Source organism: Pezoporus occidentalis, unplaced genomic scaffold (assembly GCF_034315485.1).
Source record: "Pezoporus occidentalis ecotype Australia unplaced genomic scaffold, CSIRO_AGI_Poc_V1 ctg37, whole genome shotgun sequence".
Taxonomy (NCBI): Eukaryota; Metazoa; Chordata; class Aves; order Psittaciformes; family Psittacidae; genus Pezoporus; species Pezoporus occidentalis.
The window spans coordinates 5,041,580-5,067,819 of record NW_026915691.1 but is presented as its reverse complement, the minus strand read 5'-3'; the positions used below and the strand labels follow the sequence as shown (position 1 = coordinate 5,067,819).

Sequence of the window (26,240 nt, the reverse complement as noted above, 5' to 3'; positions counted from 1 at the left end):
ATGAGTTACAAAAATGAGAAACAAAGGATTGATTTTCCAAGGTTCTGCTTGAATGGTTAGAGCTTTATTTCCAATGTGGGAAAGACAGAAATATTCCATGACGTATTTCACAAACAAAAAGAGTAGGCTAGCACAGCTAGCACTGTGAGGTTTAACAGCCAGCATCCTTTGGCACCTTCAGACCCTCAGCTAGAGACAGAGACAATCAGTCCATTGGATATATCAGTGTGTGTTTGAGCTCTGCATACCTAGAATGGCTGGTTTAGAGGTCTCACGATCACCAGTTTAGTCTATGCTACTGAATAAATGTTGCTTAATCTAGACAACATTAGTGAGTGTTCCAACAGTGCCACGGGGTTAAGTAAGTTTTAACTAGGTGTGGAAATGAAGTGCATAAATAAAAATTAGTGCTCATGAAAATTAAAATGGCCCATGCATAGCCTCTCCACTGCTGAGTGCTTTACCCTTTTTTAAGCGGCAGTTGTCCCTGGAACATACAATGCAGAGTTCCCTGTATGCCCCATACCATCCTTGAGAGGACAACTGCTGGATACACCAATCCATGAAAGAACAGTAGTTACTCTTGAAGCTTTTTTTTGGACATTTTTTAGGCAGTGTGCCAAGTTAATGCTGTTTCCAAATGGTGCTACAGGAAGAAAAGCAAGTGCTTGGGCAGCCAATGACTTGTCACCCTGGGGCTGTGGTGAAGGTGTATAATCTGCTGGGCTTCACAGCCTAAACGAGCATATATGGAGTGGTAGGGCATTAAAATCTCAGTACATGTAATGTAAATGCATCCAACTGAGATGAAGTTTGGAGGACACAGCACTCACTAGGAGAATGTCTGAATGTTAATAAGCAATACAACATGTAGTAAAAGAGGCACACTAGATGCCGAGTAAGTAGCAAAGGTATTCTAAGCCAATGTGATAGTTTTAACAAGTCTGAGACACAATTGTCATGGGTTTGGGGTGTTTTTTTGTCATGTTTTCCCTCCCCCTGCCCCAGCCTTTCTGTCACTACTGGCACACATCTGCACCCGGTGTCCTTAGCTCAAGGAAGCAGAAGAAAGGTGAGCAGGTAAGTCCCAGTAAGAAATTTGGTATTGAGACTAGTCTTCTAAAGCCAAGGTGTCAGAAACCTGACATCATGACAGGCTTCTTAAAGCTTCACATACTCTGGTGTTAATATATTCCTTCATAGTAATTATACCAAAGCTTTTTCCTAAATTCAGAGAAAATACTGTTCTCCACAGCACATTTCAGTTATGAGTTACCCATAATGCAGGGCTACAGGTGTGACTCATGGGGAAAATAAACAAACAGGTTTTCACCTGAAATATTCCAGGTATTGTTTTCCACAGGGTATTCACATTCCCAGGAGATGTCGGATTAGTTACATCTTCAGCACATCACACTCTGTGATAGTAGCTTTTCTCAGAATAAATTTAAATGCCAAGTATTATAAACTGTAAGTGATGTTTCTGTGCTTCACACAGAATATGACTGCCCTAATAAAATGCATCTTTCATACGAGCACTAGAGATTGTCAAGGACATAGATTAAGGTTTTTTTTCCACTATTGCATTAATAATATAAACCAGATGGGGATTTTTTTCCCTGACATTCCAGGTACCTGAGGTAATGGTAGATGTTGGAAAGCCACTCAGTGGCACATTATTTTTATTCTAAAGGTTTTAATAAGTAACTGTGGTGCAGAGCTATCTGCTGGTGGAGAAATAATGATGCAATGATGGTACTTCAGCTCTGTTTTAAATGGCAGTGTTCCAGTTTGTCAATGAATAGATGATGAAGGTAACTTCATAGTTTATTGCTATGGGGAAAGTTTGGTGTATTGTCTTCTACAAGAAAATTGCTGAAATCATCGCTGTCAACAAATGACTGGATTGGTTATGAGCCTTCTAATTTGGACAAGATAGTGTAATTATGTGATGATGTTTGCGGTATAATGTAGGAGGTAAACAGCTTCTGCAGGTGAATAAACAAAGCAGAACTGAGAAATCTGATAATCACAGGAGCTCCTTTGTACATGACAAGAAAAAACTATAAGCAGCAATGTAAGTAAGTGTACAAGTTTTGGTGGTTAGGTTGCTGAGGCTTTTCTTTCAAATGCTGGAGCTGAGGCTGCTGCTATCTTGGCTATTCTTCCTATAAGAACAGGGCTTAAAGACATCGTTTGGGTGTAGGAGAGGGACGTTTAGGATTAAAAAAGAAAAGGAAAAGAAAAATCTTGGCTAGCCTGTGTTAAGGAGGGGACAGGAGGTGTGTTTCTGTTGGCCTCAGCATGTCAAAATACCTCAGTGCATCTGCTAGTAGTTGCAAGTATCCTTGGTCATGACTGGCTTAAAGTAGCTCACCTGTTTTTACCTCTTTGTTTTCTTAATTACAAGCTGGTTTTCTGGTTAGGAAATTGTGTTGGTTTGCATTTGACTACAGCAGTTGCCCGTAAGTGACTGGATGGCACCAGTCCTGGCACTAGGATTTCATCTGGCTGCATATACCTTGAGCAAGTTGTTCTGCTTTGTTTTGTTTTTCTCTCTCACCTCTTGTATTTGCAGATCACGCACAAATGCCCACTGTTCCCTTATGTTCCATAGCCAAAAGGCATCACCATTATAGGCTTCACTTTCAAGCTGTAGCTTGCTGATGACATGCAATTTCTCCCAGTCGCCCTGATTTTGCTGTATGGCTCTTGCCCACATAATGACAGTAATGATGGGAAGCACCACACCCAAGATTGGTTATAGCCATTAGCTAATAATCTGTTACACAGTAAGGCCCAACTTACATGTGCCAGGCTGGTGATGTGAGTAAGAAATCCATCCCTTGCCAATATGCATACGCCAACAACAATCCTGCTGAAGCCACACTGCAGTAGCCTAACGGGGGAGCATACATACCAGCAAAAAGTACAGGTTTTGCAGTAGCAGCCCCACAAAAAGGCCCAAATACAGCCTCGTACTGCTCATCAGCATTATAGTTTAAATGATCTGTAATATATCCTTTTTAACCCTGTGCCAGCTATGCATCATGGACTGTCCTTTGAGAAGGAAAGCTACTTAGCTGTAAAACATACTTGTCAGTTCCTTCCCACCTCAGAAAAACAGCAAATACCACACAGCTTATTAAAACATGCACTGAATTATATTAGGCTTTGGTACAAGATAGCTACAGATTCAGTCTGAAATAGATGGTGGCATTAACATGTCATTTCCAGCTGTGCTTATAAATAACAGCACTTCAAGGTCCATATGCTCCAAAGGTGTCTTCCACACTGGGACGAAAGCTGGGCTGTTTCAACACAGACGCACACATGGGTGCACGCACACTGGTGCCCACACTGCCCATGCTTCGGCAGCAGACTGCTGACTAATACAAGTTACACGAGGTGATCACAGCAGAAGTGTATTACACTGAGCTTCAGGAGAAACTTATGTCAGTGAAGTGGAAACTTTTATTTCTAAAGGCTGTCTTGTGCAGCTCCTGTGCCTCCTGAAAGAAGCTAAAGGCCTTCCAATTTAATTGTGCCCCTCAGAAACTTGTGGCCCAGTAGTCCCTAAACAGTAACAAAAGGCTTCCAAGATTGAAATCAATAACTTGGTCATAATCCCCTTCTTGGAATTTGGTGTAAATAGAAGTCTCTTGGGAAGGGAGTACTAGAAATACAGATTTCCTGACACTGTAACCTAATTCCTGGAAGCATTCCTTTCTCAAGACTGTGGTAAATGGTACCACAGCTTATTGGTGGTTTTGTGAGGGGCCACAGTAGTAGAAACAAGTAGCAGGTAGTTTAACATCAGCTCAGCATGGGAAACACTGCAAAGGCAGGGAAAATATCTGGCCATAGCACTGAACATTGCAGCTCATGGAAAAGTAGCTTGAAAAGCAAAGCTGTGTAGTCTGGTTTTCAAACCTTGACTCTAAGCTTCACTTGTGACAGAATATAAATACCTTCAAATGCAGTATAAAGTAAAAACATACACACAATGCTATTATTTTTAGAGAATGTTGCTGGAGATAGGATCAAATTGAGATCTTTTCCATCTCTGTCTATAATTTTTCATCTGCCATGTGGTGAAAAGCTCCCTGCTACCTGTGTGATAGCAGTGTATATTGCTGGTCACTCTACCTTCTAAAATCCCCACAGGTTCCTTTTTCTTCTGTTTTAAACAGTTAGAGCTCACCTCTTAACTTTCTCACACAGGTTTACAAAACACACAACCTTGTCAACGCTGGCATATCCGATATCACCATCCGTCCAGACAAGAAGATTGTAGCAACAGCGGGGTGGGATCATCGCATCAGGATATTTGGCTGGAAAAAACTGAAGCCATTAGCAGTGCTGGACTATCATACAGCAACTGTCCATTGTGTGTCCTTCTCCAACCACAAAAACCCCAGGGAGAGACTACTGGCAGCTGGCTCGAAAGATCACCGCATCAGTATCTGGTCAATATATACTCAAACGTGATGTGTTCTGCACTTTCAGAGACTAGGAAAACAAGATTGGTGAAGGATTCTTTACACTGTAATTCAAACCTGGATGTGGAGAAGTGGTAGAATTTATTTCCAGGCTGAAGTGAGAGTTCTGGGTTAATTCTTATGCTGCTTGTTCAAGCTGCAAGTTTAGTTTTCCAGAGAGGAAATGGATTTTTAAAATCTGTAACATGCACAGCAAAGCCAGTCACAAATGAAGACACAGAACAAGTCACTTTGAGTTCTGCTACAGGCTTTAAAACAGCTTGTCTTTAGCAGGTTGCTGAAATAACTTGTACCAGTACCTTCTTTTGTGAAAAAGGACTGGAATCCCTCAGACTGCCATGGGGGCACAATATAGAGCACAGGATCACAGAATGGTTGGGGTTGGAAGAGACCGTCAAACATCATCTAGTTCACACCCCCTGCCATAGGCAGGAAAGTCTGTAAGGCATTTATGTATCCAAAAATCTGAATCAGTGTAAAATGTCACTCGTTCTTGAAAATTTATACCCATTAAACCACCTCCAGTGGTTTCTCATTGTCAGTTACTTTTTATTCCCCATAACTGAAAGGCTAGCAGAACAACCTTGATTTGTTCACACTTCTGTCAGTTTCTAACTTAAACCAACAGCCAGGAATGTGACTAGGGACGGCCTTTGGCATTTATGAATTTCATTATGTCTCCTGTCACCTCGACCTTCACAATTAATCACAAGAAAGAAAGGGGTAAAAAAAAAATCTTCCCCTGCACTGCACTGCAAAGCTATGTAAAGCCTTTCAGAGCCAGCGCTAAATCCTTTCCACAGACTGACTAGCTGAAGGATTTAAACTCAGCAATCCAATTAGCACCCTTCTCCTTGGAGAGTTAGGGGTAGGTTTCAGCATGGCAAGGCTGGGATTCAGCTACACAACTCCCATTAACATTTAGGGGAATTGCATGGATAAATCCTTATCCACACAGGGCGAATGGCTCCATTAACTTGCCAGCTCTATAATCATGGAAGCTGAAATTCATCCAATGAAGGGGGCTTTTTGAATCATGAAGCAACATTTGCATTCTTTTAAACCATACACCATCTCTTAGCAATAGACATACACAAGTGTTCATGGACATCTCACCGTTGTATTGCTTGACAAAGCTGCAGTTACAACTGCAGTTAGCAAGGGCTGGTTTGTTGAAAAGGAGATGGCCTGGAAACTAGAACTCGGCTTTACATCCTGAAGTGTTCTGTGTCCAGGCTATGCACTGTTGATACTTCACTGGAAATACTTGTTTCTGCCTCTGTACGAAGCTGATCATCAAAGAAAAAGTCACCAGAATTGTAGTGAACAGCAACATCAAAAGACTTTAGAAATTATTTCAGGGAAAACATAGAAGCAAATTAAGGTCTGGGTCTGCTACCCAGCTGTGCCTTACAGGCAGAGAATACTGTTGGACTAAAAGTCTTAAGCATCAAGCCCGACATTCTGTCCATTTAGACACAGATACAGGATACTATTTCCAGGCTTTCAGAAATAAAACTTGGCCTTACACATTTTGGAGTGTGATGACACTTTAAATAATGCATTTCTTTGATTATTTCTTTACTGTTCAGTAGCTGTATGGAGGATCACATTGCAGTTGAAAGTTAAAGCCTAATTTTGAGTGATCCCGAGTCAAGGGGAGGTGCTGGTGTTCATTACATCTACCAGACAGAGTTGCATAGATGGTAAGTAAGTGCTCCATCATCCACCCCCCACCCAGGAGCCACCTACACTGGACACGAGGCTCCAGCCAGCAGCCTTATGGAGTGAGGCAGGGGCCTTATCCACAACCTACTCCTGGAAGAAACCTTTTCTTCTTTTTCCCATTTCCTAAAGTATGTCAGAACTGACATAGATAAATAAGCAAATAAATATGGAAAACATTGTTGTGTGTGGTCCAGGGACCCATCATAGAGTTTGCAAAAGGCTTTCCTTTTGGCTGTCCTGTCTCATCCTACACCACACATGAAGCCTGTCGGGCAGCCTTGAGATTGGTGTGTCCCTTCTGTGTGGGCCTCTTGAAACAGAACTGAGTGAAATTGTGCTGTATGAGAACAATCTCACAATCAATTAATTTTTAAAGACCCCTAACCCCAACTTTAGTCTCTTCTCCACTTAGATTATAAATAAATCAGTTAAATGTTTAATTAACTAAGTCTCCATTTCTCAGGAGAATGCCCTGCCCTGTGCTTTAACCTGTGCAATCACTACACCTTCAGAATCAACAGCCTTGAAGTGAGAGCTGATGATGGCCTATGCCCTAAAAAGCTTTGTTAAGCTGATGGTTGAGCACTGTCCTGGAAGGCTGGAAAAACCAAACCCAGCACTGCATCTCCTCAAGCACTGATCTAGGTATCCGTTATCCCCAGCTTCAACTCTGAGGTACAGGGTTAGAGGCACAGCTGCTATTGGGATTTTGCATGGATCAAAGCCAGGAAAACCTTCTTGAGACTCTTCGTACAACAGACATGGTACTGGTCAGGGCTGGAACCAAAGATGCCTTTGGCCTACCTGAAAAATGTAGCTTCTGAGCACCACTGCAACTGCCACAGCTTAGCACAACAACAACAAACCAACCAAAACACACACAAAACCAACCAAACCAACCAAAACACACACAAAACCAACCAAAACAACCAAAACACACACAAAACCAACCAAAACACACACAAAACCAACCAAACCAACCAAAACACACACAAAACCAACCAAACCAACCAAAACACACACAAAACCAACCAAACCAACCAAAACACACACAAAACCAACCAAACCAACCAAAACACACACACAAAAAAAAAAACAAAATCCCAAACCAACCAACTCCATTCCCCCCGCCCCAAAGAAACCCCAACCATTAACACACAGTCAGTCCCTGTGTTGTGAACCCACACTCTGTTTCCTCTCTCAGCTGCGCATCCCAGCTATTAAAAGTTCCTTCTTCCCTCTTTTCCTAATGGATTGAGAGCTGCTCTGCAGTGGCCCTGGAGGTAGGTGGCTGGCCTGGAGCATGCCAGTATTCCAGTTCTCCGTGGCAGCAAATGGCAGCCGACACTACTGGGCAATTTCCACAGAATGGAGCTGTAGGCTTAATGCTTCTCCAGCAGAAATGCAAAAGGAACACAGAGCTCACCCATCTTGGGCAAATGGTTACTGTAGGAAATAAGAGCCAAGCCTGGGCCTGTCAGAGAAGTAATCACTCTTTCCTCTTATCCTCCTGACAGATAAAGGCAGCTGTGCCATCAGCGTAAGAGGTGAGAAGCCAGTTTTAAGACTCGAGTGAGGACTGAGGTGCAAACCTCTCCAGCATTTTGGAGCAGCTCCATGCTCAGCACACCACTTGGTTCTGAACGCCAGTTATGAGCACCTAACACGGCAGGGACATGATGAAGCTCCAAGGCATTGATGCAGCCTGGCTTCTGCTCCTGGCAAGGTGGCTGGGGGCTGGCTCACAGCCACCCCACGCGGTTCTAGACCTTGCATCCCAAAGCAGTACACAAAATGCATCTTTAGTGAAGGCCTGTGCATCGTACATCCGCTGTGGGAAACAACTTTTGATGGAAATACTATGATATTGGCACAGTGGCAGATCACTAGGAAGAACGGATTAATATCCCTTGTCTTAATAAGAGTACTATTAGATCAGAGCCTGAAAGTCAGGAGCTCCCGAGTTTATTTTATCTGAAAAATTTCTTTTACTGTCAACATTGGTGTCTAAAGTAAGGATGGAGACTCATAGATTTCTAATGGGTTTTTTGGATGATTACAACATGCCTTCACATCCAACTACCGCCCTTTGCTGGGGTTAAATATTTCTGTTTGTCTGACTAGGTAGATTTAAAAATAAACTTAGTCATGCAAGCGTAAATTGAAAATGAGGGCATGAACTGCAGCTGGAATCCTACTAGCAGGCAGACACAGGGGGGAAAGAGTTTCATCAGCTTCAAGAGGAAGGACCCATGTTGCAGAGCTGCTTCCTATACTTAGGAATACTTCCTATATTTAGGAATTCCTACACTTACATGTGGCATCCTCTACTTATTTACTTCCCATTACCAAAGCACTACCCATGTGAAACTTGCACATTGCAACAATCAGTCCATTAACACTTTACATCACCACTGATTCGATTTAAACACTGATTTTTTTCACTTTATAGTTTCTTTGAAATTAGCAACAAGACAGCATTAGTTTGATCTAGAGTTGAGCCTAAATGCTGTAGTTTGAATGTGAATTACAAAGTCTTCTAAAAGTTTATTTGCTTAAGGAACTGACCTGGACTTCCCCAAAGTAGAAGGATTTCCAACAGGAAGGACAGTCAATACAAACTCTCAACATCTCTACAGACTGTGAAATACAGCTGGTTTTGTCTGATTGCACCTGCGAAATCAACAATTTTTTCTAGGGTAAAAAAACCAAGAAAAACGCTCTTTGCAATTGCACCGTGAGCATGGTTATCACTTGAGGTTGCAGCCGAGTTGATAGCAGGAAGGTTGGGAGTGAAGAGCCACCTTAAGCTGCTGAAGTGAGCTCTGGAATCTCACCTGCCAGAAAGGAACAGGGCTAGCCTGTACCTGGCCTAAAGGAGTCAGGAGTGAAGGTGATGACAGCTAAATTATTACAAAAGGCTTCCTCCCTAGAATCACCATCTTTGGCGCTGTGAGAGGGAGGAAAGCAACCGGCATTCGTAAACTAACAGAAATAAATCCCAAACACTAGCATTTGTGCAGCAATTACATGGAATATTTATCACCACTGCAATGAATGGTGATCTCTGACCCTCCAACATGTTTTGCAAATGAATCCATTCGTTCCAACGCCTTTCTCTGATCAGTACATGAGCCATAAGGCACTGCAGACCTGGGTGTAGATGAGCAAGGGAAGAGGAGATTAATTGTGTTTGTAGTAATGAGTGAAAAAGGAAGTGGGCCAAGGGCCTGCAATGAGAGTTGTTTAATTTAGCCCTATACAATACAACTGCTTTAGTAAGCCAATAAATTACTCTGCAGCTTGACTTGGAATGTTGCAAAGGTTTGAGTTTTAAAGAGCAGATTTTTATAGTTAAGTCAATGCTTGCTTCTGGCCTGCTTTGGGTTTTAACACATTTAAGATGCATCTACAAAGCCAACTTACAAATTAATAAATCTTTCCCTTAATTCAGTCTGCCAAGAGCAAAGATAGAACACTGACTGCTACAGGAGCCATGTTAGTGATGTAAACCAAAGGACTGGGGATTAAACAAGGATTACTGAGCACTAAATCAATGTGTTTGGTTTTCTGGCTGTGTGTCTGTGGTGTGAAAGTGTGGATCATTACATCAAACATGGTACATGACTGCCTGGATTAATACTAGACAATGTTGCAGCAACGCAGAGACACAGAGTTTGATGCTTAAGCATGACCAGTGTGCTACCAAGAAGGCAATGGTGATGACTACAGAACGGGGTTTCTGCTGGTTGTAGTCTGAATTTCTGGCCTGGATCCCCCTAGTAGAATAATTTTTCCAAGGAAACCTGGCTGTGTTTAATCCATGCTCTGCTCTCCTGGGGCACGCTGGAAGTTTCTTTTACAATGCAAAGAAAATGATCATGAATTAAGATCACATGGGGGGGGTGGGGGTGGCAATTCATTTAAGGATCTCACAGCACAAAATTAAACTCAGAAAAGAAATTAAAATTCTGCACTATCAGATACAGCAGATAAAAAGTTCCATTTCTACAACAGACTTAAATTAAAGTATACCAATTATGAAACTTGACAACAGCAGCAAAGTAAGTGTGGAGCAAGTAGCCATATTTTAGATACCAAATTGTTTGCCCCCTGACCTCATCCCTTTTGGTCAAGACAAGACCAGCAGCCAGGGTCCAGGTTAGTCACAGCTGCCCTGGTGTCTGGTTGTATTTACCACCACCCCTTATCAAACACCACGAAGTAAGAGGTCCGTCTGGCTTGAGCCATCCTCTCCCCTCTGCATTTTAAAGCTATCATCAGCTGCAGTTATGTTGCCTATTAAGAATTTTGTTCCCGAGTAGGGATACACACCCTCAAATACACTCACTGCTCATGTCTGAGGGGGGGAATTTTGTTTTAGCTGTGGGTGTTTATTCCCGTTCAATACAATCCATCACAAAAACTTCAACACTGTAATGTACTATTAAAACACATAGTTGGGACCACAGCAACATAATCCCTCAGTTGTGAATGTTTTGCTCATCTGACTGATAGTATGAAATGTATCTGTATGTTCTATCAGCATTACTGGGTACTGCTTTATTCTGGCTTATCTCAGAGGAATTTGATTTGATAAAAGAGGATAACAGAAAAGGGGGCAAGGGGGGAATCAAAACAAAGAAGCAACTTGCCCCTGTAAATTAGGTGATCTAAAGATTCTGGAAAGCACAAAGGTCCTTGAAGCAGAACACCTCCAGCAAGACACCACATTCCTTATGGGAAAAGGACAAAGGTGACAGGGAGGAAAAGTTCCTAGAGTTAGCACACAGTGAAAGGTTTGTCTTTCTAAACCTGTACACCAGCTCATTTCAGTTTCAGATATTGACATTTGCTGCTACCTCCCCAGCAACCTTTTGTAAAGGTGTTGGAACACTAGGAAATCCCATAAACCGCAGCCTATACTTCTAAATACACCTCTGTGCTCACCCAGAGGAGTGGGTGTTTATTTCTGTACTATGAACAGTCACAATGCCAGATGTTACAGTGCCGTGGGAGATGGCAGTGGGAAGGACTGGGGTCCGGAAGCAGCCACATGTGCTGCATTAGAACCATCCCAGAGCAATACTATCTCCTTACAGAACAGTGACACGGCAGTCACTAATTCTATCAGTTGTCTGTTACAATTTGAATTTGATTTAGAAAAGGAAAATTAAAAAAAAAGGAAAGAAAAATAGAAAGCTGCTGCACGAGGATTGCTGTTACAGCTGGGTGCCGTTTCCTCCTAGGCTTTACTCACAGTATATGTAAAGTGGGACAGTAACAAATACAGAAATCCTTCAGCACTTTCTGGACAGCAACGATGTCTCCTTCCTACCAGCTGCAGGGTTGATTGATCCTGATTATGACCAGATCAGGGAGTCCAGGGAGGATGTTAAACTGCTGAGCCATCACTCTGCTCTATAGCTCTGGCACCTCATGCATCCAAAGGTACATTTTCCAGGCACCTATGGCACCACTTGCTATAAACATGTTCTGACATAGGTAGAAGGAAGGTTGGTGCATTGGGCCCACACAGTAATTTCGAACATGGCAGAGAAGGTGGACATGGCATGTGTCTTGATGGTAATTAAAAAATTGCTGACAGAAAATCTCAGTGATTCATGGATACATTGTCTGTGCACACAAAAGCATATAGGCTGCTTATAACATAAGGCTTATGCTAAGTATTGTGTTTTCAGGTTTTTTTTCCTCAAATATTTTGATGGCATGCAGACTTGGCATCACACTAAATAGAGACATTGAGTCTTTATAGTTTTATCTCTTGAGCCCATCTGGTTTGAAGCAGTTGACAACAGGCAGGAAAGGGAATAAAATGAAAGACTCACTTCATGTTTGCTGAAATAAAAGAAATGTGTAAGGCAGTGCTCAAATAAAATCAGCCTGGCTGGAGGGCTGCTGCACTCCCCGCTCAGCACCCCTCCTCTTCCCTGCTAAAATGATTGGAATGGAACAGCTTTGCCCACAACCCCTCCACTCAGTGTGAGCTCTTCCTGCCCACCCTTGGTGCTCAGCCCCCCAAAAAGGCAGCTGAAGCAGCCAGGCTGGAGCACCAAGGGGGAAGGGGAACCGTTTGCCCCCCAGAATGAGGGACAGTGGGAGCGCTAAGCAAGCAGAGTAAAAGAGCAAACACAACGCCCTTGTCCATCAGCCAAGCTAAAACCACTGAGAAAACTAATAGCACAAACACCTCACATGAAGAAGCTTCTCTAAGTTTTATGTGTTGTTCATTCCATCTTTAACTTCCTTTTGCAACTCACATGTACAGCCCTAGGACTGCAGTCTCAGTACATGAGCACTTGGGCAATTCCCCTATTGCAGGCAGGTACAGAACACAGCACTAGCACGAGAGGTGTCCTGCCCTACCCACTGAAGCCACCAGTGCTTAGTTACCAGAACCAGCTACAGTGAGAGCATATGTGGATGTAGGAAAATACCCTTTCCTTCTCCATCAACCAATGACCACTGGGAGCTGTTCATCCAGGAGTTACAGAACACTAACTGGAGCTCAGGCTAGCACAGATGTTCTGGGGCACTTGCTTTCTCAGTGAGGCACACCGTACAAAATGTTTGTCCTCTCCTGGAGGTGGTGAAAGGCCATCCTTTATCAGCTGCAGAATCACTCCAGGAACACGAGACGGAAGTTGCTGTGTAAGTCTGCATGATTTTACACTATGTAGCAGCTTGCCTGGAAAAAGTGTGTGCTCCATTCCCCTCCATACTGCACCATCTCTTTAAAGAATTAGATCCTAAATGTGACTTCTTTGGCTTTTGTTCTTAATCACTTTGTTACTAGTTCAAATTCATAATTTAACCTAAATAAGAGTGATTTATTAAAATTATTTTGTATAGGCTGCTCTTCATAAACTTTTTTTTTTTTTTAATCTGGAAAAACATTTAATTTCCCATATGGAAAGAACACATTTATCATACTTTACTCAGATATACTTGGCCAAGTATTGCACATATATGCAAAACATATGTGACATATTCAAGGCTGAATTTCATAAAACAAAAATGCTATGAAATGTGATATAATAAATACATTACACAAACATATGCGGCCAATTTATAAAACTATGGTATCTTTCGTAAATTTATAATAGGTCATTTCTACTAATGGGGGGGAATAAGGGCATTTTTCTGGCATATGCAACACATACAGTACCTTACATAGACTTCCTGAAGGGAGGGGGACCTTTGCAAAGCAGACTTGTACATGTACATACACAGCGTATATGGGACATTTCCACACCTTTCAAACTTAGTGTATATCTTTAAAACCAACCCTCGCTTTTTGCATTGATCAGGTGTACAATGGGCAGGAAAAAAGAGAATGAAACAATGTTCTTGGAAATGAGAAAGCCTCTGATACACTAACTAGATTCCCACAGATAATGGGGATGTTTTGCTTTAACTTAAGAACACTTGATAAGCATACACAATGCTCATGATAATGGCCAGTAATAGAAACTTTTGGGTGCAGTCACTTTCATCTGTTTGTTTCACACACTCCTGTAAATTAAATATCTGACTGATCAGGTCAATCAGAATAATTAAGTGAAGAAAAAAATGATACATTTATAAAAAAGTTACATACCTACACACATGCATATACATGCCTCTGCACTAGCAGGCTGCACTTCCAGAACACCAGCTTATAGCAACAGCCGAATAACCACTGGCTGATTATCCTCAAATTCTAACTCACAGATTACTGCCTTTCCCAGTTTACGCCTGTGTGCTTCAAAGATCAGACCTTTGTTTTATAAAACAAATCTGTATTTTTTTTCTCTCAGATTGCATATTTGCAAGCCCTGGCTACAGTTCCGTAAGGGTTCACTTTCCGTGTGTGCACGACCTAACCCGTGCGATGCGCAGCTCTTCCCTCTGGAGGGAGCCGGCTCTTCAGGCACGGCGACGGCGCAGCACCGCGTCCGCTGGAGCGGGGGTGCCGCGGTACCCGCGTACCCCCAAAGCCCACCCCCACCCCACGCCCCCCGGGGTGACACGGCCTCTCCCGGCTACACAAGTGACGGGTCAGCCCAGTGCACCCACCGGCTCAGCACTCTGCCAGCATAAACGGGTTTGTTTTCAACCCATCATGAAAATGAACAACAGAAGGCAAAGCAACAAGAACCTGCACATGTATGTGCACACTCATACCCTTCCTGCACCCTCCACTCCAGCCACGCTCAACAGGCTCACAACAACTTTTTGAACTCCTTGGACGAAGGTGCCAAAACCTGCTTTGCAAGTACTGCTGCGTTGGCTCTCCCAGAGCTGCTCCAGGCAGCAGGGCTTAGCTTCTGCCCCCCAAACTTAACCTGCGGGCACCTAACTTGTTTCCAGCGGTTATAGGGATCCCTTTACATCGGCAGAATGTTGCACAGCATGAGTGAACAAGCTGGTCTTGTTCCTTTCAGACCAGATCCCTTGGCCAGCAATCCAGGCATCACAAGCTGAAGCCCTCTTGCTGTAGAGGATGAACTCTATTTGGCAAGGGGAGGATCCTGCGTCAGCTGAGGTGGCTCTGGGCCATGCAGCATCACTAGCCATGGCTCCTTGCAGGGATGCACTAGGAAGCTTCTAGACCCTGGGAGACCCCAGTAGCCTGGTGCCTGCACAATGCCTTTTTATGCTTACTGCTTACTTTGGGTCATTCTCCACCCTGCAAGCTACTGTTACACAGACTAGCACGAAGGAAGCCAGAGTACTTGCTCCCCCGGCAATGGCCATGCATATGCATGCTTGAGGTTGACTCAAGAGATGCCAATGCCCCAGGATGCATCTACTGGGGACCACCTTCACCGTCCCACCCAAAGCAGTTCTAGCATCTCCCTGAAGAGGAGGAAAAATTATAAAGAACATCCATGAAGTGAGTAAATGGTACACACGAACGTGCAAGCATACAGAAGTCTCACCCCCGTAGCTCCTGTCCTACATGTGGAAGTCACATACATGTCCTGACCTAGTAGTCAGGTCCACTAGCAAGGAAAAAATAAAACCACCAGCAGCAAAAGAACATTCCTGAAAACCTGAGCTATCCCAGTGTTTAGGGTAAGTGATCAAGCAAAGACCTGCCTTGTTTCACCTGTGAGTGCCTAATCCTGTATTTATCCACTGAGGTAAGTGGTGAGGTTTTCAGACCTTTGGAGCAATTAGTAAATTCAGCCTGTGCCTCTGGAAAATGGAACCACATGGCTAATGTATTCTCTAGCCCTGTTTGGAAGAGACAAAGGGTGCTTGTAACCTCTGTGCTCGGGAGTGTTTTACCAGCAGCTTTCAAATACAGTGTTATATGTGACCCTGAGGTGACCATAAGGGGAAGTATTGTCTGGAAATGCTGCAGCATTCTTTCCAAGTGTGTACCATGGACCTTGGTGACAGCATGTACTGAGAGAAGCTTAAACATCTGTATAATTATACAAAGTCATTTTCCAAATAAAACTGCAATACACAGATAAGACATGGCCTATACATGGCATATCATGACTAAGTGGCTGACAGGTAACATGAAATTAAAGAGTTACATATTTGCTGTGATTTTCAAAAGGCTTCTACTGGTCAGTGCACAGTGATATGGGGGTGTTTGTTTGAACTAGATTTTTTTTCTGATACAAAATCAACCCTATTTGCTTTCCATCCAGAGAGACAGACATGGCCATACAAGGCAAAAACAGCAGTCAAAGCCCTGAGGAAGCTTGATTTAAGGACTAAAACACGACATGAAATTGACTTCTATCATACCTGATAACAAGCACCTTGCATGTTGGTGTCCTAAAAGCAAGGTTAGAAATACCATTTTCTTAGCCCAAACTAAAGCTTTGACACCACTGCATGGCATCATCTTCCCATTCAGACACAGGAGTTCTGTAGTGGTTGTTCTATAGCACAGAGAACAGACTAGGACTGAACAACCTGAGGGTCCATAGCCATAGTGTGAAGTTCTGTGCTTTCCTAACAGAACTAAACTGAAAATCCTACCGTCAAGGCAAGGGCCTTGAACCACTTTCTGTAAGAGCACAGTTTAGTCCTGATGTCCTGGGTCACGCAGTCCTCTCATCTCTTGCGCAGTGAAGTACGTTTGGAAAGGTGTGTGGCCATTCTGCACTTCTAGCAGCACACTGTGTATGTTTAAAGAAAGCAAGTATTTACCAACACAAATGTATGGTATCCATTCTGACCTGGGACCCCAACCCTGCCAAGTGGGGCACAATGACAGATCACAGCCATGGGCAGCTCTGGCAACCAGGGAGAGGGAAGAGAGGGAGCAATCACCTACTGAAATTCCCTCTTTGCTCGGACTTCACAACTCCAGCTTAGTATCCCTCCTTATTTAAATAACATCATTTTGTAAGGCAGGTTTAGACTTCAGAGCTGCCAAACTGACAAATATACCAAAATAATCCAACAAGAAAGGAAAGAAAGAAAGAAAGAAAGAAGAGGAAAAACATTTATAAATGTCACTGTCCAATGTCTTTTCAATTTAAATGAAATAAGATTATCTACATATATCTACAGGTATCTACATGTATCTACACTGTTTGCAGATATGATTCTTTGGTTGTTTTCACTTTTTTCCTACACTGCAGCTATCAAGAACAAAAAAAAAAAAAGTGTTTGTATAATCTTTGAAAGAAATAATAAATATAACAACTTCATTAAACGTTTGACCAAAGCTTTGGCACTAATCAGTTTACAGATAACAAATCATACTGAAAACTCTGAAGTAACAGCGGCAAAGCAACAGAGCACATCCAAGAGCCATTTCCCACTGACTAATAATAAGCACAAGGCTATTTTACATCAACCTTTCTGAGAACATTAATTATGGTTTAGTCAGACACTAAGAATCTCACAATTCACTGCAAATGTCAAATAAAATACATATTTCTTGCACAAGTCTTTTCATGGATCCACATACATGGGGTTTTTAGAACAGAAAAAAAAATACATAAAATACTCATGTTAGCCTGTATCCCTTCTTAAACCCTTCCAAAAAGTCTTGGAAGCCCAGAGCCCACTGCCCAAAACAGAATAAACATCGTTATTAACACTGCCACCTGCTCAAGGGAAAGATTGTTTTAAAAGGTTTGTAGTGGAAATGCACAAACATGGATGAATACAGAACTTTCAAAAAGACAACCCCCTCCTTTTCATAGACTAGTGGAAGAATGAGAAGTGTTCATAATACTGTATTCCAACACAGCTGAGGGGCTGCTCAATACCTTCTCTGAACACAAAGGGACTGCCACTTGGTGAGCATCTGACAAAAAACACAAGCCAACTGTCCAAAACACATCACCAGAGAAGCTGTGATGAGCAGGCCCACCCTTTCAACAATACGGAAAGACTACTACTGAAGGAAGATATTAAAGGGAAAAAAGGAAAAAGTACTTACCAGCTTTAAGAGGGGAGATGCAGCAAGCAGGCAGGTGCAGAATAGGTGCTTTGGGACTACAGCAGTTTGGGTCAGCCAAATATAAAGGGTGAGGCATTTGGGGGGAAAAATCCTGAAGTTCCTCTAAAAGGCACCTCTCAATGGGAGATCAAGAGCTCGGGAAAGGATGTAGAAAGGCAGTACTGTGAGGCTGCTTGGGAAGCAGCCAGCTCACAAACTATTGCTGAGAACACGCAGCCTAAATTCTAAGTATTCCCTCACCCCAGGCTGGTTTCTAAACCTTAGCATCCATTGTTGTGAAAAACAGAAGATGTACACGGCATGCTCTTGGCCACGGGCTCAACAGCTCCAGAAAATGCTGTTGTGGTTAAACCGCCCCAAAGAACCCCAAAACTCACGGGCAGGTCGGGACTGGAGGAGAAGTGGGCAATTAGTTCTGACGGTGAAGATTGAAAGTGTTCCCTTAAGCTAAACTGTGCCTCCTCTGACAGTCCTCACAGAACCACCTGAGCCACCAGCAAACGAGACCAAGCATCCCCCAGCCGACACTCACACCGACCCGTGCAGAATTACACCGTACCGCGGGGCCCGGTGCCGCCGGTGCTCACGGCCAGCCCCGCAGCGCTCCCTGCCCGGTGCTAACCGTACACACCCCGCTGGGCTGGGAAACACCCGTGGCACTGCCAAAACTGGCGGCAACACCAAACCTCCATCGAAAGAGCCGGCGGGTGAGGGAGCAGGGGGCGAGTCACCTCACCGCTGCTGCTCGCCGCGCTCGGGGGCACCACAACGGAGGCGCGGGGGTAGGATGGAGATACAGAACGACATATGGCTTCATTTATCAAAGTGCAGCTGCGGGGTCACACCGCGGCGGGCAGCACCCGGCCCCTCACCACACACCGCCTCGCGGCCCGCCGACGGGTGGGGAGCGGGACGGCGACTCCGGCTTCCTGCGATTGGTCTCTGCGGGTGTCGATGAGGACAGGCTGGCCTATCAGCTCACTCGTGAGGCGGGGAGAGGGGGAAAGGCGGGAAGGGGGGGAAAGGACGGTAACGGTCGCGGAAGGCGCGGGCGCTGCCAGTCTCTCGCGCCGCCGGCGGCCCCGTTATCTGGGCCCGTAGTCGTAGCTGGCGGGCGCGCCGGACGACGAGTACATGTTGGCGGCCGCCGCGTTCATGTGGTGGTGGTGATGGTGGTGGTGGTGGTGGTAGCTGTGCCCGCGGATGCTGGGGAGGGGGTAAGGCGCGGGCCGGCTCTTCGCCCCCAGGTAGTGGTCATAGGCGGCGGCCGCCGCCGGCGGGTACTTGTAGGGATGGTGGTGGAGCGGCTCCGAGGCGGCGGGCTCCAGGCGCAGTTCGTGGTGGGGAGGGCTGGGCCGGCCGCCGCCCGCACCGCCCAGGGGCACCAGGCCGCCGCCGCCGCCCGGCAGCGCGGGGCTGAGCACGCGGGACATGAGCTGCTGGTGCGCGGCCTCGGCGTGCAGCGCCGTCCCGCCGGCCGCCTCCCGCTCGAACTCCCGCCGGCTCTCGGCAGCATCTGCGGGAGCACACAGCGTCAGCGCCACCGCGCAGCGGCTCGCTTCAATACACGGAAAAGCGGTGCGCGACCGTAAAAGCGAGGCTTGCAACGAGCGGAGTGCGCAGCGGCATGCAGCAGGAACCGGGGCTTGTGGGACAGGACCTTCTGACTGAGATAAATGGAGCTGAATTGACTGACAAGCTGGTACACGCCTGAAATTTTTGCAATTGTGTAACACTAAACAAATACAGACTTCCCTTTATTTTGCAGGCCTGGAGTGTGTTGGAAGAAAGGCCCTTGGTTGTCTCTGCAGTTGTTTGCTCTCCGTAATGGAAAAGGAGTCAATGGGCAGAGGTGCTGTTCGACCTGACTGAAGCTCCTGAATGGGAGAGGGTCGGTCCTGAATGTGCTGCTGGGGCACGTCAAAAGGGCATTGCGAGGAGAGCCAGTGGCCATCACTGCATCCCTGCCTGAAAAGCTGAGCTTGCTGCCAAAAAGTCAGAGACACTAAAGGAAGAGGGTGGTGTGTTTTAAAGCAGCAAAGTTGCTTATGCACAACAGCTGTGAGTCTTTTAGACTTAGGGCGAATGAATTAGGCTACGAAGGTGGCTATTTTTGTTAAATAAAATAGGTGGTGCTGCAAAGCTCATTAGCACTGTAGCTGTGCCCGTTGCAGGCAGCAGTACACTGGCATGGTAAGCAGGGCTGGCCCCGAGCATGCACGCGCTGTGGTCCCGGGTGACAGGCTGGCCAGGCCATTGCAGGCTCTCACCTTTCTCTGTCCCATTCTGGTGTGCCGGGGAAGAGACTGGATTCCGGGATCTGGCAAAAGCACTCATGAGAGGCAGGGCCCCTGGCCTGTGGTTCCTGGGCCTGGAAGAATAAAGGGAGAAGTGATACCAACAGTGCAACAGAATGAGCACTTGGCATGCTGCTCCTGTGAGCTGCAGCTGGCAAATGGGGCACTGCATCCCCTGAACTTCCACACAAGCCTTGTGCAGATGTGAGCTGGGCAGGTGCATGCGGAACTGGGGCTAAGTGTGGGGTGTAGTGACAGTCAATAAAGACAAAGCCTTACCAGTCCTCAGGGTCACAGTCTCTGAATCCCTTGGCGAAAGGGTTGCTGGCGATCTTCAGCTGTGTGATCTGTAGGGAGAAGCAGGGAAATGTCTCAAAGTGGCATACACAGGGCCCCGGTCAAACAACAAGCATGCTCCTGAGCTGGGATTGGGAGCTGGACATGTTCTGCCACAGAGCACAGGCATGTACTTTCCCTCTGTTAGAAAACGCTGGCTAGGACATTATCTAATAGGAGTTCAAGGTGAAAGGTGGCTGCATTGGCTGCAAGGGCTGTGTAAATGCACTTGTAAGAAAATGCCACATTATATGGGTCACCACTGGAGCAGCTAAGACAAATTACTGGATAACTCATACTTATGTATTTATTTAATTCGACTGGAGAAGGCAGGACATTTTCTATATTTAAGTAAATCCATGGATAAAGTAAGCGATTGTGAGTTTCCGGAATGGGTTGAAAAACAAACTTTAAGCCCCTCAGTGACAGTTCCAGCCTTAGAGGTCAAACTGATAGAAAGCAGGAGAGAAAGAGCAGCTGTCCGGAGCCATCAGCAAATGCCAGCCGGGAGGGACTCCGAAGCCCCTTAAAGGCACAGCCGTGCTCTGGCCCCGGCAGGAACCCCGGGAGATCCCGGGCCGATGCGCGGGAGCCGCGGCAGAGGGTGGCACCAGCTGCGGCCCCAGAGAGGAGCGAGGCGGCTGAGAGCAGCACTGAAAAGCCCCTGCTTTGAATCCGTATTTGCTCTCGCGGATGGGATTTCTGCTCTTTATGTTACACTGATGCGATTTAAAGAAGCAATTGGATTAACTGCTGCCCAGAAATCCGCATCAAATTGGGGGGGTGGGTTGTTTTGTTTCGTTTCGTTTTTTAAACATGTAATTGTATTCTAGGGAGGAACTGACCGCTACGAGCTTAGAGAAGTAAAATCGCACATTTATCCTAACAAATTGAGAGTGACATTTCGCAGCGGGAAGCCTGTAGTTTCCCAACTAGCTCCAGCCTCGGGTAATGAGCTCCCCACGGGCGGGGGGGAGCCAGCGGTGGGGCTGCAGCTCACATCACTTCCTCGGTGTGCAGCGACGCAGAGCTCAGTTTAGCTCCCCGACTATCGGAATAGGGTTTAGCAAGCGGGGAGGAGGCGGCAGGAATCCCGCCCCGCCGTACTCCCGCAGCCCGGAGCAGGGTGCGCCTGCACCAGCGGTATCTCCGCGGCGACCCCAACCCCTGTTTTCGGTTGCCCCGAGCCCCACTGCTTCCTCACTCGGTGGTTCTGGTAGGCGGTCACGGCTGTGAAGCGCGTCTCCTCGAAGACGAAGGTTTTGAAGTTCTCCTCCGCGTATTTCTCGCTGTCTTTCCGGGGGTCCACGTAGACCACGTGAAAACGCGGCTGGTATCTGTGCATGGAGTTCAAAATGATCTGAATGATAAAACGAGCAAGGAGACAATAACTGATTCAGGCGGAGCATGGAGAGAGGAGAGCGCAGCCCCCGGCCCTGCCGGCTACCCTACCCGGGGGGTGGGGGGTGCGGGCAGGGACACTCCACGGGAGCCACGGCACGGGGCGTCTGTGCAGCGTCGCCCGGCAACACTTACATGCCCGTTGTCATCCAGCAAATTGTTGGTCAGTTTGAGCTTATCGAACGAAACGATCTGCTTCATCCACTGAGCCCCTTTCGCCGGGGAATCGGGGTGGTAGTGCACCCTCCCGGGGGTGGCGGGGTCGGCTTTGCCGGCCACCAGCCAGGAGGAGCTGTGGAAGGCGTACCTGCCGGGGGGAGAACGCACCCTCAGACGCGGTCCAGCGGCTCCCACCCAGCACGCCGAGGCCGAGCAGGATCCGTCCGGGGAGGGGGGGGGGGGGGTGTCCCATCCCAGTCCCCCCTGTCCCTTTGTGTCCTACGGCAGCGAGTGAGTTCTCCATAGCCAGACTCGTTGAGGGGAGAATTAATAATTTAGCAGGTCGCTAATGGAACTGGCAGGATAAAAATCTGCAGGGTGGAGGAAATTTATAGCTACCTGCACAGATTTGGAAGAGAAGCCACAAAAGCTCCCCCTTCCTCTAAAAAAAAAAAATTAAAGGGTGAAAGGGAGCCCTCTATACAGTAATATTCTGGCTTTAAGTGAAGACTGGAAAGGTATGTGTAGATTAATAGCAGGTCCAGAGTTTAGCAGCCTTGTTTCATTCTTTCAAAGAACATATTAAACAGTAACATTTAAAACAGAGAAACCAATCTTCTATACACGTGTTTACTTTAAAAGCCAGTGTTTGCACAGGGGGAATTAGACACCATTGGACTTGAGCAGAAACATTACTTTTTAAAGATATACTCAATTGGATGTTATATATCCCACTTCCCTTGACAAGCAAACATTTCTAGGACGCCCTGAGAATTTGGATATCTGTCTAAATATTTATATATCGGACCCTGCGATTCCTACACGGCTGCCTGCTCGGCGTCCTGACCTGAAGCTAAAAACATAATGCGCCTTTCACTGTCTTCAAACGAAAGGGGTGCCAAACCAGACCCCATCGCTGCCTTGCGAGTCCCCAGCTTCCAAGGCCTTCCCACACTGACGCTGGAAACAAGGGCCAGGGTTTTGCGGCTCAGATGGCCCATGCCCTTTGCATAAACCCTACTCTCTTCGCCCAAGCACCCAGTGAGCTCCCTGCTAAGCACGGTACAGCCCTGCCGAGCCACCGGCCCCAGCCGAGAAGCTACAGTACTCGAGAACCACCGGGGAATATTCATTAGGGAGCAAAAGGCTTTTGCCGGGTGAAGACGTGGAGCAGCAGGACTGGGAGGGTTTTTCTGGGAAAAACAAGGCAGCTCCTGCCCGGTCCGGCCGCGGGCATTGTGAGAAAGCCGAGGAGGCCCCACGGGTCTGTGCCCAGTGCAGCCGAGCCCCTCCCGGTCCCAAACTCGTAATGGTGTGAAACAGACCCCGGGGCAGGCACACCCCACGCCTTCTCCCCGACTCACACCGACATGTGTCGGGCCCAGAAGCGCATTCGCGAGCCCCGAGGGTACAGGAAGTGAGCAGCGGCCCTCCAGCTCCCATAGCGCTGAGAGCCACGGGATGGGCAGCTTGCTGCTTACCGGTATCGCTTGTCGTCCACAGGGACGAAATCCATGAGGAGCATATAGTCAGCCATAGGGTCCATCCCGAATATCTTCACCTGGAAGGTGGGGAACATGCGCCTGGCAGAGAGGGGAGAGAGAGCAGAACTGAGATGAGGGGCAATGGGAGCCCTGAGGGGCCGACGCAGATACTCGTACCCTCCCTGACCGGGGGTGCTGTGAACGGGAGCCCCACAACCTCCCAAGTCCTCCCACCTCCTGCTACCCTGATTCCTGCCCGGTTGCAATGTTCGACCCCCCCGCAGGAACCGCCGGCCAGAATGGGAGAAAAAGACAGATGCTGCCGGGCAGTGTGGAGAGAGAGGCTGCCGTGTCCCCTGGCCCTCAGCAGCATCCCACAGGACGAGCCGGGCCTTGCCTCTCCTGCCGGCTCCAGGACCGTTTGTGTTGGACACCCAAAATGTCCCACCGGAGAAGGGGAAACAAGTACCACCACAGCCTTTGTCATGGGGAGACACAAGTGAAAAGAATTTCCTCTGTTTCCTCATCCTTTTTTCAGCTGACCTGATTTGAGGCAGATGCAAGGCATTACCCCATCTCCGGACACACCACGGTGAGCCGCTGGCAGAGCCCTGGAAGGTTCGGGCAGCCCGAGGGGCATGTCTAGAACCTCCTGTGCCGATGTGAGAGTTCCCACTTCTGCAACTTCTCCCCCAAACCTGTGCCCGTTTTAAAGCAGCGGTTACAGCAGCACTGTGGTCTCTGGGGCCAGCAGGAGACCTCCCGCAGCCCGGAGGGCAAACACACGCCGCGGCGGGCAGGGACTAGAGGGCAATGGGGATCCCCCAGGAAAACCGCTCTCGGTTTTGTCGAGCTCCCTGTCCACGCACCTTTACGGGACAAAATGAGAGCGTGAAGGTGCCTGGGGCTCCCCGGTAGGGCAGTTCGCCCCCCAGGGCTGTCCCCGCTGCTCAGTTTGCGCAGGCCCCTGGAGGCCCCAGGTTATAGCCGGGGGCGCGGGTCCCACGCTCAGGGAGGGCACGATCCCTTCGAGGGGCTGCGGGGAAAATGCGATCGGGGGTGGGCTAAGGGATGGGGTCGGGCAACCCCACCTCCCTTTGCACACTCCGGGGACAGGGCTTGGCCCCCGGCTCCCTGGAGGGATTCGCCCTCGCGTTTGGGCTCGTTACGGCTTCGGTTTTGTTTGCTACACTCCTTGTCCCGAGTAGGAAACGAAGCTAGCAGCAGCGGGCGGCATTTTGGGAAGGTGATTTGCAGCCGTTGAAAAACCAAACTCCCAACACTCCCAGTAAAAACAACCCGGATCAAACCCGGACACGGAGCCTAGCCCCGGCTCATTCTCGGGGCGCACGGCCGGACCCGCCATGCCTCTTCCCGGAGCTTTTTTGGTTGTGTGCCGTTGCTCTACACCGAGGACAAGCTGCTTGCCAGGGCTATGGGCAGCGGGCTCTGGCCCCGTAGCACCTTCAAGCCCAGGCCCGGCACTGCCGGGCATCATCTGGATCGGGTGCTGAGCCTCCCTCTCTGCAACGCTTTAACAAACTCTGACGGACATTTTCAATTGCTCCCTCTGTTATTATTTTTAAAGGTATAAAAGCTCCCATTAGCTCCAGTTCCGGTGTTTCTTGTTTTAAAACTTAGTTTTAAAACAAACAACCCGAGATGATAAGACCCACCTAGACAAACAGCAGGGCCAGGCCAGAGGAGCTGGGAGAGAACGTGCTTCGCAGCGCTTTCGCTGAGCCCTTCTTTTCCTGATGGTTTCACCCCGGTTTCCCCTGTTTTTACCCCCCTGTCTGGATATCTGTCGGTGTCAGAAAATAAGAGAAGCGGGAAAAAGCCTCTCATTCAAATCGAGCTGGTTCATTTCCGAGCCCTTTTGGAGTGGGATATTTGCAATGCTTTCACTGTCCCGGGAGAGCCAAGAAAGCCAGATCGAAGAGCTCCTGTTTGCAGAGAGCCTCCGCCTGGAGCCTCAACGACCTTTTCCGCTAAGGAAAGCAGCGCCGATCCCGGCGCCGGGCCCAAGGGCCGCGGCCGGAGACAGCGGGCTGCGCAGCCCGGCGCCGGGGCAGGCACCGGCTGAGGGAAATCACGCCCGGGATCCCGCACCGCCGCGCCAGCCCCTCCGCCCGGTACCACGAGGACTTTAGTAAATTGCTAATTAAAAACCAAACCAACACCCCCACCCTCCGCATATACAGAAACATTTCATTTTATGCACCTTCGGGACCCTCAAAACCGCTGGAGGGAAAGCGGGAGAGCACGGCGGCGGTCACCGCTTGCGCTGGGCCCGTTCAGAGCGGAGCCCAACCGGCATCTCTGCGCCCTTCTCCGCGGCAGCTGAGCTGCAGCAGCGCCCGGGTCTCCCACTGCTCAGTGCGAGAGGGCACCGCGGGGTTTGGTAGTTTTTCTTCCCCCCCCCCCCGGATCATTTTAAACCAAGGGAAGAGACCCGAGCAATGCGCTTGCTGCCCCCTAAGGCAGCATTTGCCCGGAGCCCGCGCGGGGAAAGCTCCGCAGCTTTGCCCAAGCAGGCGCGGCCAAGGTGCTTCCCGGAGACTGCAGCTAAATGCAGTAATTAACAGTGACTGGGGCTTCTCACCCACAAGTTTTGCCGATTTCTAACGCGATCGCATCGACCGCTTCCTTTGTTCCCTGGCCGGGAGCGAGGTCCCGGCTAGCGAGCCGAGCGTCCGGAGCAGGGCCGAGGAGAGCCGGGTACAGCCTGGCTCGTTACGGAAGAGCTGGGAAATGCAACAGTCCTGAAAGACGTTTCAAGGTGCAGAATGAGGGTCTGTTTGCTTCCCCGCCGGCGGGAAAAGCTCTGCCCGTGCTAAAAATTACAGGTACCGCACGGGTTGGTTTGTTGACTTTTCCTCCCCGC

The 26,240-nt window shown here is 47.7% G+C and overlaps 3 protein-coding genes across 11 annotated transcripts in view; 1 reads left to right on the top strand and 2 right to left on the bottom strand.

Annotated features, from left to right (window-relative positions):
* The window catches only part of GNB1L (G protein subunit beta 1 like), a 66,682-nt gene extending 61,650 nt beyond the window's left edge, over positions 1-5,032 (top strand). For all 6 annotated transcript variants that reach the window (XM_062631481.1, XM_062631480.1, XM_062631483.1 and 3 more), the window contains one exon: positions 4,225-5,032. In XM_062631481.1, coding sequence (XP_062487465.1) covers positions 4,225-4,491 — 267 coding nt within the window. In that variant the 3' untranslated portion in view covers positions 4,492-5,032. The remainder of the gene's footprint in view (positions 1-4,224) is intronic.
* The window catches only part of COMT (catechol-O-methyltransferase), a 363,876-nt gene that overhangs the window by 118,331 nt on the left and 219,305 nt on the right, over positions 1-26,240 (bottom strand). The gene's annotated exons all lie outside the window — the stretch shown is intronic.
* TBX1 (T-box transcription factor 1) overlaps positions 18,477-26,240 on the bottom strand; it is a 162,142-nt gene continuing 154,378 nt past the window's right edge. For all 4 annotated transcript variants that reach the window (XM_062631475.1, XM_062631476.1, XM_062631477.1 and 1 more), the window contains 6 exons: positions 23,351-23,452; positions 21,846-22,017; positions 21,514-21,669; positions 20,253-20,320; positions 19,947-20,047; positions 18,477-19,192 (listed from right to left, as the gene is read on the bottom strand). In XM_062631475.1, coding sequence (XP_062487459.1) covers positions 18,762-19,192; positions 19,947-20,047; positions 20,253-20,320; positions 21,514-21,669; positions 21,846-22,017; positions 23,351-23,452 — 1,030 coding nt within the window. In that variant the 3' untranslated portion in view covers positions 18,477-18,761. The remainder of the gene's footprint in view (positions 19,193-19,946; positions 20,048-20,252; positions 20,321-21,513; positions 21,670-21,845; positions 22,018-23,350; positions 23,453-26,240) is intronic.